Raw genomic sequence first — 16,607 nt, forward strand, 5'->3', positions numbered from 1 at the left:
CCATGAACATGGAATGTTTCTCCATCTGTTTGTGTCCTCTCTTCTTTCATTGAGCAGTGGTTTGTAGTTCTCCTTGAAGAGGTCCTCTAACGTTCCTTGTTAGTTGTATTCCTAGGTATTTTATTCTCTTTGTAGCAATTGTGAATGGCAGTTCTTTCTTGATTTGGCTCTCTTTAAGTCTGTTATTGGTGTTTAGGAATGCTTGTGATTTTTGCACATTGATTTTGTATCCTGAGACTTTGCTGAAGTTGCTTCTCAGTTTCAGGAGATTTTGGGCTGAGACGATGGGGTCTTCTAAATATACAATCATGTCATCTGCCAATAGAGACAATTTGACTTCCTCCTTTCCTAATTGAATACCCTTTATTTGATTTTCTTGCCTGATTGCTCTGGCTAGAACTTCCAATACTATATTTAATAGGAGTGGTGAGAGAGGGCATCCTTGTCTAGTGCTAGATTTCAAAGGGAATGCTTCCAGTTTTTGCCCATTCAGTATGTTATTGGCTCTTGGTTTGTCGTAAATAACTTTTATTATTTTGAGATATGTTCTGTCAATACCTAGTTTATTGAGAGTTTTTAGTATAAAGGGCTGTTGAATTTTGTCAAAGGCCTTCTTTGCATCAATTGAGATAATCATGTGGTTTTTGTCTTTGGTTCTGATTGTGGTGAATTACGTTTATAGACTTGTGTATGTTGAACCAAGCCTTGTATCCCCGGGATGAAGCCTACTTGATCATGGTGATAAGCTTTTTGATGTGCTGTTGCAATTGGTTTGCCAGTATTTTATTGAAGATTTTTGGATCTATGTTTATCATGGATATTGGCCTGAAGTTTTCTTTTCTTGCTGAGTCTCTGAGTCTCTGGGTCTCTGGGTTTTTGTATCAGGATGATGTTGGTCTCATAAAATGATTTGGGAAGGATTCCCTCTTTTTGAATTGTTTGGAATAGTTTCAGAAGGAATGGTACCAGCTCCTCTTTGTATGTCTGGTAGAATTTGGCTGTGAACCCGTCTGGACCTGGGCTTTTTATGGGTGGTAGGCTCTTAATTGCTGCCTCAACTTCTGCCCTTGTTATTGGTCTATTCATGGTGTTGGCTTCTTCCTGGTTTAGGCTTGGGAGGATGCAGGTGTCCAGGAATTTATCTATTTCTTCCAGGTTTACTAGTTTATGTGCATAGAGTTGTTTGTAATAATCTCTGATGATGGTTTGTGTTTCTGTGGAATCTGTGGTGATATCCCCTTTATCTTTTTTTATTGCATCTATTTGATTCGTCTCTCTTTTCTTTTTTATTAATCTGGCTAGTGGTCTATTTTGTTGATCTTTTTGAAAAACAGCTCCTGGATTTATTGATATTTTTTTGAAAGTTTTTTTGTGTCTCTATCTCCTTCAGTTCTGCTCTGATCTTAGTTATTTCTTGTCTTGTGCTAGGTTTTGAGTTTTTTTGATCTTGCTCCTCTGGCTCTTTGAATTTTGACGATAAGGTTGGCAATTTTAGATCTTTCCTTGCTTCTCATGTGGGCATTTATGCTATATATTTTCCTGTAGACACTGCTTTAAATGTGTCCCAGAGATTTTGGTATGTTGTGTCTTCGTTCTCATTGGTTTCAAAGAACATCTTTATTTCTATCTTCATTTCATTGTTTATCCAGTCAACATTCAAGAGCCAGTTGTTCAGTTTCCATGAAGCTGTGCAGTTCTGAGTTGGTTTCTCAATTCTGATTTCTAACTTGATATTGCACTGTGATCTGAGAGTCTGTTTGTGATGATTTCTGTTCTTTTGCATTTGCTGAGGAGTGATTTACTTCTAATTATGTGGTCAGTTTTAGAGTAGGTGTGATGTGGTGCTGAGAAGAATGTATATTCTGTGGATTTGGGGTGGAGAGTTCTGTAAATGTCTATTAGGTTTGCTTGTTCCAGGTCTCAATTCAAGTCCTGGATATCCTTGTTAATTTTCTGTCTCGTTGATCTGTAATACTGACAGTGGAGTATTAAAGTCTCCCACTATTATTGTGTGGGATAAGTCTTTTTGTAAGTCCTTAAGAACTTGTTTTATATATCTGGGTGCTCCTGTATTGGGTGTGTATATATTTAGGATTGTTAGCTCTTCTTGTTGCATCGATCCTTTTAGCATTATGTAATGTCCTTCTTTGTCTCTTTTGATCTTTGTTGGTTTAAAGTCTATTTTATCAGAGACGAGAATTACAACCCCTGCTTTTTTTTCTCTCCATTTGCTTGATGAATCTTCCTCCATCCCTTTATTTTGAGGCTTTGTGTATCCTTGCATATGAATTGGATTTCCTGGATACAGCACACTGATGGGTTTTGGCTTTTTATCCAGTTTGTCAATGTATATCTTTTGATTGGGGTATGTAGCCCAGTTACATTTAGGGTTAATATTGTTATGTGTCAGTTTGATCCTGCCATTTTGATGCTATCTGGCTGTTATGCCCATTAGTTGATGCAGTTTCTTCATTGTGTTGATACTCTTTACCATTTGGTATGTTTTTGGAGTGGCTTGTACGGGTTGTTCCTTTCTTTGTTTAGTGCTTCTCTCAGGAGCTCTTGTAAAGCAGGCCTGGTGGTGATGAAATCTCTGAGTAATTGTTGTTTTTGTAAAGGATTTTATTTCTCCTTCACTTATAAAGCTTGGTTTGGCTGGATATGAAATTCTGGGTTGAACGTTCTTTTCTTTAAGGATGTTCAATATTGGCCCCAGTCTCTTCTGGCTTGTAGGGTTTCTGCTGAGAGATGTGCTGTGAGTCTGATGGGCTTCCCTTTGTGGGTACCCCGACCTTTCTCTCTGGCTGCCCTTAGCATTTTCTCCTTTATTTCAACCCTGGTGAATCTGATGATTAGGTGACTTGAGGTTGCTCTTCTTGAGGAATATCTTTGTGCTGTTCCCTATTTCCTGGACTTGAACATTGGCCTACCTTGCTTCATTGGGGAAGTTTTCCTGGATAATATCCTGAAGAGTATTTCCCAACTTGGGTTCATTCTCTCCCGTCACATTCAGGTGCACCTATCAAACATAGATTAGGTCTTTTCACATAGTTCCATATTTCTTGGAGACTTTGTGCATTCCTTTTTACCATTTTTTCTCTAATCTTGCCTTCTCATTTTATTTCATTGCGTTCATCTTCGACCTCTGATATCCTTTCTTCTGCTTGGTAAATTCGACTGTTGAAACTTGTGTATGCTTCCTTCGTGAAGTTCTCATGTTGTGTTTTTCAGCTCCATCAATTCACTTATATTCCTCTCTAAGCTGTTTATTCTCGTTAGCATTTCTTCAAACCTTTTTTCGGTTCTTAGTTTTTTTGCATTGGGTTAGAACATGTTCTTTTAGCTCAGAGAAGTTTCTTATTAGCTACCTTCTGAAGCCTGTTTCTGTCAATTCATCACACTCATTCTCCATCTAGCCTTGTTCCTTTTCTGGTGAGGAGTTGTGACCCCTTGGAGGAGGAGAGGCGTTCTGGTTTTGGGTGTTTTTATCCTTTGTGCACTGGTTTCTTCCCATCTTTGTGGATTTATCCACCTGTCGTCTTTATAGTTGTTCACTTTCAGGTTGGGTCTCTGGGTGGACGTCCAGTTTGGTGACGATGAAGTTATTTCTTTCTGTTTCTTAGTTTTCCTTCTAACAGTCAGGCCCCTCTGCTGTAGGACTGCTGAGGTACACTCCAGGCCCTGCTTGCCTGGGGATTACCTGCAGCAGCTGCTGAACAGTATGTGTTGCTGCCAGTTTCTTCTTTTGCTATCTTTGTCCCAGAAGGATACCTGCCAGGTGTCAGTCTGAGCTCTCCTTTACGAGGTGACCCTTTGGATATATGGGGGACAGGGAGCTGCTTGAGGAGACAGTCTGTCCTTTATAGGAGCTCAGGTGCTGAGCTGTGAGGTCCATTGTTCATTCAGAGCTGCTGGGCAGGTACGCTTAAGTCTGCTGCAGCAGAGCTCATAAACATTTTTTTCCCCCCCAGGTACTCTGTCCTGGGGAGTTAGGGCTTTATTTATAAGTTTTTGTCATGCTGCTGCCTTTTTTCAGGGTTGCCCTCCCCAGCGAGGAGGCAGCCTAGACACAGTCTGTCTGCAGAGGCTTTGCTGAGCTGCTGTGGGCTCCGCCCAGCTGCCGTGTGAACTTCCCTGCAGTCCCTCCACGCTTTCGCTGGGAGCTGCAATCCTCAGCTGCCCCTAATTGGCCATCTTAGATCCGTCTCCTATGCTGTTCTTTCAGTTACCTAGATTTTAATGTCTCCCACCATGATTGTGGATTTGTTAATTAATCATTATAGGCATATTAACATTTGCTTTTAACATTTGAAGATATAGTTTTAGGTGTATACAAATTGTGCATAAAACTTGTTGCATTAAATTCTTCATAAAATTGTTTTGGTGCCTAAAAATTGTTCTTGCTTACAAAAGTTCAAATCCTTTATTGGGTATGTCTCCCTCAGTCTGTAGTAATGATTTTTTCCTAAATCTGGTTTGATACTAACAACATCAATACCAACTTTCTTTGGTTAGTGTTAGCATGTTATATTCTGATCATTATTTTACTTGTATTCTTTCTATATCCTTATATTTTAGATGTTATAGGGACATGCTGTTGGATTTTCCTTTTCAACCAGTCTGGCAGTATTATTAGGCTGTTTTGCATTGCTGTAAAGAAATACCTGAGACTGGATAATTTATATAGAAAAGAGGTTTAATTGGCTCACAGTTCTGCGGGCTATACAGGAAGTTTAGTGTAGGCATGTGTTTGGCTTCTGGGGAGGCCTCAGTTAGCTTGCAATCATGGCAGAAGTCGAAGCGGGAGCAGGCATGTCACATGGCCCAACAGTGATGGGAAAGGAGCCACACACTTAAAGCCAGATTTTGGGAAAGCTCACTCACTACGACAAGGTAACACCAGGCCATGAGGGGTCCACCCCTATGACCCAAACACCTCCCTGCTAGCCCCTCTTCCAACAATAGGGATTACATCTCAACGTGAGATTTGCAGGGGACATCCAAACTATATCATAGTCCTTCTACATACACTTAATGGAATTCCTGACACATGGGAGTTTGAATCTGCTTACTTTATTTGCTTTTTATTTTTTTCACCTAGATTTTGTTCTTTTTCTTTTGGCATTCTTTGAGATTGTTGAAGGGTTTTATATGATCCCAATTTTCTCTATTGCTTTGGTAATTATACATATTATTTTAATGATTACCCAAATAATTATAACCTGTCTCTTGGCTTACTGATGTTTAGTAAAAATTCTTCATTTTCTTTGTCTTATTTGGCATCCCAAGGATCACAGAGTACTCAGTTTACTCCAGACTTAAAAGCTTTTCTTGTTTTATGTTTTATCTCTGTATTTAAATCTTACAAGACATGATGATTTATAAATAACCAATATATATTTCTGAACTTTCATCTGAGATTACTTTTCTTTTTAAAGAATATCCCTACTTTTTTTTTTTTTTTTAAGTAAGGGACTGGTGATAATAAATTTTCTGTTTGTTGTATCTCTAAAATGTTTTTATCTCCCTTTTATTCTCGATGTGTCTTTATGTGTATTTTTGCTTGCTATAGAATTGTTAGGAGTAACTTTTAGCACTTTCAATGTATTTTTTTCATGTCATTTCATTTTAAAAGTTGGCTGTCAGTCTTTTGTTATCTTTTCTTTGGTTTTTATCCATTTTACTGTGATGTGCTTGGGTAGCTTTTGTTTTACCTGCAGTGTAGAGGGGAAATCACTGAAATAATTTGAGGCTAAGGGAGATGATATCTTCCAGACTGGATTTATGTCTCCTTCTGATAGGGAGCACGGTACACTAGCAATTGCAGATCACTTTAATTCATTTATTGGAATTGAGCTGATTGGAGCTGAGCCTCATCCTTATGAGAACCAGTCAGATGTTGGTTTACCTTTACTGCTGGGTGTATCCCTTTGTGGTCTCATCCCAAAGCATGAATGTTTTGCTTTGATGTCTTTCTGTCTCTGTCTCTTGTCTCTGTCTCTCTCTCTGTCTCTCTCTCTCTCTCTGTCTCTTTCTTACACACACACACATACATACACACACTCACATACACACACACACACACGCTGAACCCCCCCCCCCCAATATGCCAGTCGTTCATTGGCAGATTCAGTTTTTATACCTGTATTCCCACAAGAATAGCTTTGCTTAGCCTTTTCTTGAAGGAGCAGATACCCTTAGGGAACAGCATCCCCAGTGTTGGGCTTACCTCTCTGGGTTACTTTTTTCTCTTAAATTTTGACCCCATAAATTTAAATTAACACTGCTTTTTTATTTCATTTATTTTTTTATTTTTTATTTTATTTACTCTGCTTTTTAAGCTTGCTAGTGCTTTCAAAGAGATGTTTTTTAATACACTGTTCAGTTCTAATTGTTCTTAGCAAGAGGTTGGTTTGCATTACCTAGTCTGCTGTTACTAGAGACAGAATTCTTAACGTGTTTTTTTGTTGTTAAATAGTTTTATGTTTTTTAACTGTTAGGCTCATTTCATTTTTTTACTCATGTTTCCTATTTATGCCTTGCTTATAAATAATTCTAACAGTTGAATGAAATTACTAAGAATTATACTTGTTATCACAATAACTCAGTTTTTTAATCTTAGTATCTTAAATTTTGGTTTAAAATTATATGATTTAGTTTTACCATGTCATTCCTGATGATTTTTAAAAAATAAACAATAATCCATTTTATAAATAACCTGGTATTATATAATTAAAGTTGATAGCAGCTGTCTTTTTCATTAGGATATTTAACTGGTATACCCTTAATTTTTTTGTTGCTGTTAATAAAGATGCTTATAAAGATCAAACGAATACAGTAGCCCCCTCTTTTCCACAGTTTTGCTTTCTGCAGTTTTAGTTACCTATGGTCAACTGTGGTACAAAAATATTCAATGAGGAATTCCAGAAATAGTTTATAAGTTTTAGATTTTATGTCAGTCTTAGTAGCATGATGGAATCTTCCCACCACCTTGCTCCATCCTAGTGGGATGTGAGTCTTTCTTTTGTCCAGCTTCTCTACCTGTATTCACTTGTTGCCCATTAGTCATTTAGTAATGTTTGGTGATCAGATCAACTCCAGTGATACCACAGTGCTTGTGTTCAAGTCACTTTTATTTTGTAATGGCCCCAAAGTGCAAGAGTAGTGTTGCTGGCAATTTGGATACACCAAAGCACTATCAAGTGCTTCCTTCAAGTGTAAAGGTAATAGTTCTCGATTTAATAAGGAAAGAAAAAAAAATATGCTGAAGTTGCTGAGGTCTGTGGTAAAAATGAATCTTCTTCATGTGAAATTGCAAAGAAGGACAGAGAAATTCATGCTTCACACTCTAAACTGCAAAAGTTCTAGCCACAGTGAGTGATAAGTGCTTAGTTAAGATGGAAAAGGCATTACATTTTTGGGTAGAAGATAGGAACAGAAACATGCCTTGATTGACGACAGTCGGATTTCGTGTCATCTGAGGTTTCAGGTATCCACTTGGGGGTCTTGAAATGCATTTCCCAGTGATAATAGAGGACTACTGAATGTTCATGAAACTGGGGTAAATTTATCTGATGTTTAATTTTCTCACATCTAGGACACTTTCTTCATGAGCAACAAACCCCAAAGATACAAAGACAAGCTACCAGATAGTGGTGATTCTGTGCTTAGGATCAGCACTATTGCTTCAGCCATCGCAGAGGCATCAGTTAATACTGATCCTTCCCAACTTGCTGCTATGATCAAGGCACTTTCAAATAAAACCAGAGACAAGACTTTTCAGGAAGATGAGAAACAAAAGGACTGTTCTCATGTGTGTCATTTCTTACCTAATGATTTAGAAAAAAGTAATGGATCCAATGCATTTGATATGGAGAAATATCTTAGAAAAACAGAAATTAGTAGATGTGAAAGTGGATTGGAAAACTTTTCAAGGCCTGGTATATCTGATATTTGGGATTTATCTTTGCCCAAAGAACAAACTGCTCAAGATATTCATACAGTGGACGTAAGTGCTACTAGTGTAAGTGTGAGGGAACCAGAAGAAAACACAGCAGCTATTGTTTGTGAAAATGGGGAGAGTGAGAATCAAGAGTCATTTAGAACTATAAACTCTTCAAATTCACTTACAAGTATGAGAGAGAATGGCAGTGCAATAGTTGATGTGAAGACATGTTCCATTGACAACAAATTAGCAGATGTTGGTAACAGTGAAAAAGCCACCTCAGTTTCTACTCCATCTGATAGTTATTCCTCAGTGAAGAACCCCAGCATAACATCCCTTTGTCTGTTAAAAGACTGTGAAGAAATACAAGATAATAGAGAAAATCAGAGGCAGAATGAATGTGTCAGTGAAACAAGCAACAGTGAAAAGCATGTGACTTTTGAAAACCATTGCATAGTCTCACCTAAAAATAGTGGTAAGTGTATGAGTTATTGGTCATGTTCATAAAATTACAAAGTTTGTTTTCTCTTCTCACTGGAAAATACTCCTGTCTGATAGATTTGAAAAAGCCCTCTCCTAAGCATGGTGGACGTGGCTCAGAGGATGAACAGGAGAGCTTCAGACCTTCCACATCACCACTGAGTCATTCTTCTCCTAGTGAAGTGTCCGGAACAAGTTCATCAGGGTAAGTGTGTAAGGGTAAAAAATTAAAAATATGTGCTAAGTATAGGAAATTGAAAAACAGTGTAAAGAAGAAAAATTATTCATCTGTGCATTCATCTCTCAAAGGTAACTCTTATAAGCTGTGAATTTCTTTCCAGCTATTTTTCTGTGCAAATTTTTGTACACTGCTTTTTTTTTTCACTCATTATAACAATTATTCAACGAATTTAAAAGAAAACTAGTAATGTTACATAATGCATAATGGATCTGTCATGGTTCATTTGATACTTCTGGTGAGCATTTTGTATCTTAACTGTTTTGCTATCTACATGATACTGGGATGAATAACTGTTCATAAAATTTTAATTTTATGAATGTCTTTTGTGGCTTTATAAGAAATCTTTTATATGTTTATTGAAAAAGTCTAATAAATGGGAAATTTTGCCTAACCAGTGAAATCAACAAAAATGTTAAATGTAGTTTTGATTTCTTTCAAAATACTGGATTTCAAAAATACCTATTAACTATTTTCCAAGCTGCCATTTAAAGTTTTTCATATTCATCTGAAGCAACATGGTATGGTGCTAAATATCAGTGGAGAGCTTAGATCTTTCTCTGACTCCTTATGGATGTCTCAGTTTCACTTTCATATACAACGTCACTTCTTGTTTAATAGTTAATTGCATTTTATTTTTATTTATTTTTTTTTTTGAGAGGGAGTCTCGCTTGTGGCCCAGGCTGGAGTGCAGTGGCACGGTTTCAACTCAGTACAACTTCTGCCTCCTTGGTTCAAGTGATTCTTCTGCCTCAGTCTCCCAAGTAGCTGGGACCACAGGCACATGACACCATGCCTGGGTAATTTTTGTATTTTTAGTAGAGATGAGGTTTCACTATGTTGACCAGGGTGGTCTCAAATTCCTGACTTCAGGTGATCCACCTGCCTTGGCCTCCCAAAGTGCTGGGATTACAGGCATGAGCTACGACACCCGACCTGCGTGTTTTAACAGATATATTACTAGTCACCCAACCCAAAACAAATTTGAAGATCATGTGGCTGTGACATGGCATAGTATGTTTAAAGTATTTGGCTTATACCAGGGGTCCCCAAACTACAGCTCGCATGCCGCATGCGGCCCCCTGAGGCCATTTATCCGGCCCCCCGCCACACTTCAGGAAGGGGCACCTCTTTCATTGGTGGTCAGTGAGAGGAGTACTGTATGTGGCAGCACCGCAAAGCACAGCATCGCTCACGTACAGTACTACTTCCAGTGACGCGGGACGCACGCATCACGGCTCTGGAAGCGCGTCATATGATGCACATCCGGTCTGCGGCTGCGGTGCCCCATATCACTGGAAGCAGTGTGAAATAACAGCAGAAGTAGGAAGAAAGGCAAAGCACTATAACCATTACTACACAGTACAGTGGCCCCCATACCCCCAAATGTACAACAACATAATGGCCCCTATAACCTCCCTTTGCCCGAAAGTCTCCCCCGCATTACTACACACCGTGTTTCCCCTATTATAAGACCCTGTCTTATATTAATTTTACCCCCAAAAGATGGGGGCTGTCTTATTTTTAGGAGGTGTCTTATAATAGGGGAAACATGCAGCAGTGGGCTTCCCACAGAAGAGGCCCACTGCTGCTGCAGATGTCCAGGACGCTGTATACACAGTGTCACAGGCTGATCACCGCCATCCCTGTATACAGCACTGGAGGCGGTGCTGGGCCTGTGACACTGTATACCGCTGTCTGGGATAGTGGAGGCAGCAGCACTGGCTGTGAAGCGTGTCACACCTTGCATAGTCTGGCCCTCCAGTGGTCTGAGGGACAGTGAACTGGCCCCCTGTGTAAAAAGTTTGGGGACTCCTGGCTTATACATTCTTCTCTTATGTTTCTTATAGATATTGCTTTACTGTCCTGTGAAAGACTAGAGGGATATCTGAGACTAGACTGATTCTTTTTGCCTTTGAATTGACTTGATCTTTTTGCAAGTTTTTGCCCAAATTCTTTATTTTTCAAGTCTTAATAATTTTATTAGGCTATATCTATGTTTTGATTCTTCATTATTACTTTGGTGTATCATACAATATGCACCCTCTTCTATTTTGCATGTGTTCTTGCAGTTCACTTTTCATTATTTGAGGAAATTTTACCTAAACGCACTTGTTCTTGTGAACCAAAGGAGTCAAACTAATACAGCACATCATCCAGTGACTCAGAACATTTTCCGTGCTATATCATGCTGTGTCTGTGTGTGTATGTGTATGCACATGCATGCACATATGCAAGTGCATACAAAAACCCATGTAGGTACATATCATGCAGAAGCTAAAGAAGGCCTAAAGCAATTTGGTTACTAATACTTTGTCGCCATTGGTTAGAAACTTACTAAGTGGTATTTTGACAACACCATCTTGATTTGGGACTTTTTAAAAGTTCAGAATACAAATTTGACTTTTCTGTGTATGTCCATTGCCTAGCTGAGTATTCTGAACTTTGTGCAAAAAAGAAAGATGGTGGAATCCAGTCAAGTGAAGTGCTGAATTAAAGCTAACTGGCAGAGCGTAGGTGTGGAGACTGTTTCCAAAAGTGGCTTGACACTTACTTCCTATCCCCTGTGCTCTTTTGCACTGTGGTTTTGCAGCTTCCCCTCAAGAGGTGCAGTCTCTTTTCTGCTCCTTGCCTCTCAGCTGGCAGCCCTATGAAAGGTGCTAATGAACAGAATAATGAAGAAGTAACCCTGATGTATGTGTAGATAGGGATGGGACTCACTATTTGTCTCTTTCTGATCTTTTCATTTTACGTTTTATGGCAGGGACCTCTGTCTGAGCCACGGCTAGAACAACATGCTTTTGAATGGCTGCATAGTGTTGTATTGCATGTCTGTCCTCTGATTTTTGTAGTTCAGTTCCTCCTGTGTGATTTAAGATTTCTCACTTATTATCCACAGTGAAGTGATGACATGTCCTTTTTGTGAAGTCTTTATATTTATCATTAATTTTTTTTCCTCAGGATAAATTTCTAGATGTAGAATGTCTGAGTCAAGAGGCCTTTGATATGTACTGCTTAATTGCTCAACCGAAAGTTGTACCACTTGATAGTCTCATAGTAGTGTGTGACCACTTCTATTTCTTTGCACTTATCTGTGTGATTTTTTTTCCTCTTTGCTCTTTGAGGGTGGGAATTCTTGAATGCTTCTGTTCATTTCCCTATATCAGATACTCAGCAGATTTTTATAAAATGAATATCTAACATTGCTAAGTGTCTTTATATGGTATTTATTAATGAAAATGCCACAATACATTTTATAGTAGCTTAACATGCTTCATTCAGTGGGAATATCCTTTACAATTTTAGGTAATTAATTTTAAACATTAGATTCGTGATTGAGTTATTTGCAAGGTTATAGGCACATAGGAATGATTTTTTGCTAATATAGATAGTTGAAGGACTGGAGAATTCCTGATGTGAGCTACTCTTCTTTTTCAGGTGCGCGTTAGAGACCTTTGGTTCAGCAGCTCAGCAGCAGCAGCCTCCCTGTGAGCAGGAATTGTCTCTCTTGGCATGCTCGCCTGCTGGGATGAGCAGGCTGACGTATGTATCCCAACCAGAGAGCTCCTATCCTACCACAACCACAGATGGTGGCCTGGAGGACTGCAAGGTGGGCAGCCACTTGGATTATTTATTACTAAGGCTGTCAACTCATAAAGTATTACAGATGTTTGATTCAGACTACCGTTCAAGCCTGTAAAACTTCCGTGTTTCTCTTTTACCTTTAAAATGATTATTGTATATGTATACATATTAAATACCTACTCATGCTGGTAGTCACAGAGGTACAGATATTTTAGGATCTGCCCTTGAAGAGCTCTGTCGGGCAAGGCATTTTGTGTAATGAAGAGCATCATGCTGCTCACATACTATGGGGACTCAGAAGGTGGGGGTTGGAAGTCTGACTGCCTGGAGGGTGCTTCAGCAAAGGTTTCTGGCAGGAATAAATACACTGAAGCCATACTTTGCAGGACTGCTAGGAGTTAGGCAGGGAGGAAGCAGAGTTAACACACGGGGAGGTGGAGAGTTGTAAGATACACACTACATCTGAGGTGCTCCAGGAAGTTTAGAATAGCCACAGTGACTCGTGTCAGTAGGGAGAAGTAGATGAGGCTAGAAGAGGGGTGGCCAAACTGTGAACCATGCTGAGTTTAAAATATCAGAGTTTGAAGGCTTTTAAGCAGGTCACTGTCATGATCTGTTTTGATTTTGTTTTTTGTATTTTTTCTTGTTCTGCCACTCAGGCTGGATTACAGTGACACGATTACAGCTCACTACAGCCTGGGACTCCTGGTCTCAGATTATCCTCCTGCCTCAGCCTCCCAAGTAGCTGGGATTACAGGTGTGTACTAATCACACCTGGCTAATTTTTAAATTTTTTGTAGAGACAGAGTCTTGTTATGTTCCTCAGGCTGATCTTGCACTCCTGGGCTCAGGTGTTCCTTCTGCCTTTACCTCTCAAGTAGCTGGGACTATAGGTGCCCACCACCACACCTGGCTAATTAAAAAAATTTTTTTGTTAGAGACAGGATCTTGCTATGTTGCCAGGGCTGGTCTTGAACTCCTGGCCTCAAGTGATCTTCCTGCCTTGGCCTCCCAAAGTGTCGGATTATAGGCATGAGCCACCAAGCCGAGGCTGGTTTGATGTTTTAAAAGCTCACTCCAACAGCAGTGAAGAAGGAGGGATCAGGAGGAGGAAAATTAAAATCGGAGATTTGTATGAGGCCACTGTAGTGGTTCAGGCAAGATACAGTGCACACTTAGGCCAAGGCAGTAGCAGTGGGGATAGAATAGAAGATCAGAGAGATTTATGTGGGAGTAGCTAGTGTTACCTGTTTTTGTGTATGTATGTTGTGGATGTGAAAGTGTTCAGTTTTTTAATGAGGTAACATTGACTGCTATGGGTATGCTGCATAGTCCTTTTCCACCAGACTACTGAAGAGTTACTGAATACACAGCATAGTGTTAGAGCATTACACTCTTTTCTTTGATAGCTGTCTTTTTCACATTGTTGTTGATACCGAGTCTGCATATTCTCATCATAGTGGTTGAGAGCTGGGCTGTCGTGTCAGATAACTTTTCTGCTGCCTTCTCAGACAGATTACTAAACTTCCCTCAAAACCTGTTTCTTCATCTGTAAGGAGGAATAGTATGTGAGGACAGTGCTTGTCACCTAGTAAGTCACCACTGGATACATATTGTTATTATTAATTGGCAAATAATATAGTCTTTGTGTCTTAGTGTCTTTATTTCTGAAGCTTTGGCCAGGAGAAATTTATAAACCAAGTACCAAAGCAGTCAGTGAAGGTTACATCTATCTAGTCTCTAAATTTCAGCCAGTCCATCCCACAGAGCTGTAGGTGTTAGTCCTCAGGTTATGTATTATGTACAAAGAAATGAGTGTGGACATTTTCTGGGATTGTTAATTTCATGCTTCATAGAACCACACAAGTTTAGAAATGGGAGAGGGCTTAGAACACATAAAAGTTAACATCTTTGGCTGGGCTTGGTGGCTCACACCTGTAATCCCAGCACTTTGGAAGGCTGAGGTGGGCAGATCACCTGAGGTCAAGAGTTCATGACCATCCTGGCCAACATGATGAAACCCCATCTCTACTAAAATACAAAAAAATTAGTAGGGTGTAGTGGCAGGTGCCTGTAATCTCAGCTACTTGGGAGACTGAGGCAGGAGAATGGCTTGAACCCGGGAGGTGGTGGTTGCAGTGAGCTGAGATTGCACCATTGCACTCCAGCCTGGGCAACAGGAGCAAGACTCCATCTCAAAAAATCAAAACAAAAAAAAGTTAACGTCTTTGAATCTTCAAGCTTAGGGAGCAACATGGACAGATGGTGGGGCAGGGCCCTGCTAGCCTACTGAGCCAATGCCTGACCTCAAGGTGGTTATTTCAAACTTACTTGGCCCCCCAACTCATTCCTTACTAATTTATTCAGATTTTTATTGTAAAGTTTACACAAATCCCTTAAATCTTAAAAAATTTATTAGACCTGGTCCTTTATCTGTGCAAAAATTTCAGGTATACTTAGTGTATATCTCCTGTTTATTATTATTATAATTCTTTTTACAAAACAACAAACACAAATTTTCTAATGTAAGTCTGCATTTCACAACTGCAAGACTACTTTTTTTGTGTAAATGAATTTTTTTTCAAAGAGAAACTTCATGGACATCTCTTTGTTACTTGAGCTTATACCAGCATAGTTTCAGATTGTTATATTAAGTTTATCTGTGGATTATTAAAAATAAATTTTGTTGCACTCAGAGTGATATCACCAGCGAGCTGAGCACCACAATTATTCAAGCCAGTCCAGCCCCATCGGAGGAACGGGATATGGAAAAATTGAGAGAAAAAGTTCTATTTCAGAATAGAGGGAAAGGAACATTGTCATCTATTATCCAGAACAACTCTAATACTAGAAAAGCAACTGAAACTACTCTGAGTAGCAAGCCTGAATATGTGAAACCTGACTTTAGATGGAGTAAAGATCCTTCCTCCAAAAGTGGAAATCTGTTGGAAACCCATGAGGTAGATTTGACATCAAACTCTGAGGAATTGGACCCAATCAGGCTGGCTCTCCTGGGCAAATCAGGTCTGAGCTGTCAGGTGGGGTCAGCCACATCACACCCTGTGTCCTGTCAGGAGCCTGTAGATGGTGATGGAAGAATAATTCCTAAAGATATGTCAACTGCTGGCCATGAGTTCACTGGCCGGGTTTCTCATCAGACCACCTCTGAAAGCCAGTGCGCTCCTATTCCCAGAAGCACAGTTCATGGCTCTGTGACTGACATGCGGAACGTGCCTGCTGCTCTGCAGGCACTCATGACGCAACCCTCTCTCAGCACAGCTCCCTTCGCTCAGCAGTATTTGGGAACACTCCCTTCAGCTGGAAGTGCCGCCTTGCCTCAGTGCCATGCTGGCAGTGCCACAGTCTGTGGCTTCTCAGGAGGCCTTCCCTATCCAGCTGTTGCAGGAGAGCCTGTGCAGAACTCTGTGGCCATGGGAATTTGTCTAGGACCAAATATTGGCTCTGGATGGATGGGTACCTCTTCCCTCTGTAACCCATATTCTAAATCCTTAAATCAGAACCTGCTCAGCACAGCAAAACCTTTCCCTGTGCCATCTGTTGGTACGAACTGTGGAACTGAACCATGGGATTCAGGAATGACATCAGGATTGGGTAAGATGCTTTTTCTGTTATTGTTGCTTGCTATTATTTTCTCAAATGACACCACAAAGCTAGTTTGTTTCAAGGAGCTACCGGTTAGCATTAATTCCTTGTAAGTTTTGTGCTTCTTCCTAAACTGAGAACACCGTAATATATTTCTGTGCAAGGATCCCTGAAGTTGGCTTAGAAAAACACTGCGCTATGCAGGTGACAGGCTGCATATGGCTTTGTCTTCTTTGTCTCTCTTTTGTTCTGCCATTGCAGTTTTATGGTTATTTCACATAGGAAATAAGCAGTTAAGAGTTGAATGCCAGAATGAGTGAGTGCTTCCACCTGTGAGTCTCTGGGTGGCTGTTGTGGTGGAGAGGCAGCACTCAGGTGCGTCTATGGGGCAGCTTCTCTCTTGCTGACCGTCACTCTGCCTGCAGAGCTGGTAGCTGTGCTTTTCCTGACATGGTACACACTGCTACTGGGGTGTTGTCTTCTCTGCCCTCTGGAGCACCTATGTGAGGATGTTGGAAGATAGGTGGTGGTGTTAAAATCTGATAGGTGTCCACATCTGGAAAGAGCCTCTGGAGTTTGTTTGTTTTTAGCATAAGCAGTGACATGATTTATGAGAGAAAAGGAAGAGATTACTTACAGGCACTAACCTCAAAGAATTGATTAGCTATAATTGCGAGCTTGATCCGATTTTAATTTTCTTTTCCTGAGCTGGATGGAAGCAGGACAAAATTGTTGGCAGGCCTCTGAGGCTCATGC

At 40.0% G+C, this 16,607-nt stretch overlaps 1 protein-coding gene across 7 annotated transcripts in view; it reads left to right on the forward strand.

The window, feature by feature from the left end:
- The window catches only part of CEP192 (centrosomal protein 192), a 135,786-nt gene that overhangs the window by 59,787 nt on the left and 59,392 nt on the right, over positions 1 to 16,607 (forward strand). For all 7 annotated transcript variants that reach the window (XM_074383792.1, XM_074383788.1, XM_074383791.1 and 4 more), the window contains 4 exons: positions 7,598 to 8,420; positions 8,504 to 8,630; positions 12,102 to 12,273; positions 14,945 to 15,860. In XM_074383792.1, the coding sequence (XP_074239893.1) occupies positions 7,598 to 8,420; positions 8,504 to 8,630; positions 12,102 to 12,273; positions 14,945 to 15,860 (2,038 nt within the window). The remainder of the gene's footprint in view (positions 1 to 7,597; positions 8,421 to 8,503; positions 8,631 to 12,101; positions 12,274 to 14,944; positions 15,861 to 16,607) is intronic.

Source organism: Saimiri boliviensis, chromosome 13 (assembly GCF_048565385.1).
Source record: "Saimiri boliviensis isolate mSaiBol1 chromosome 13, mSaiBol1.pri, whole genome shotgun sequence".
Classification (NCBI taxonomy): Eukaryota; Metazoa; Chordata; class Mammalia; order Primates; family Cebidae; genus Saimiri; species Saimiri boliviensis.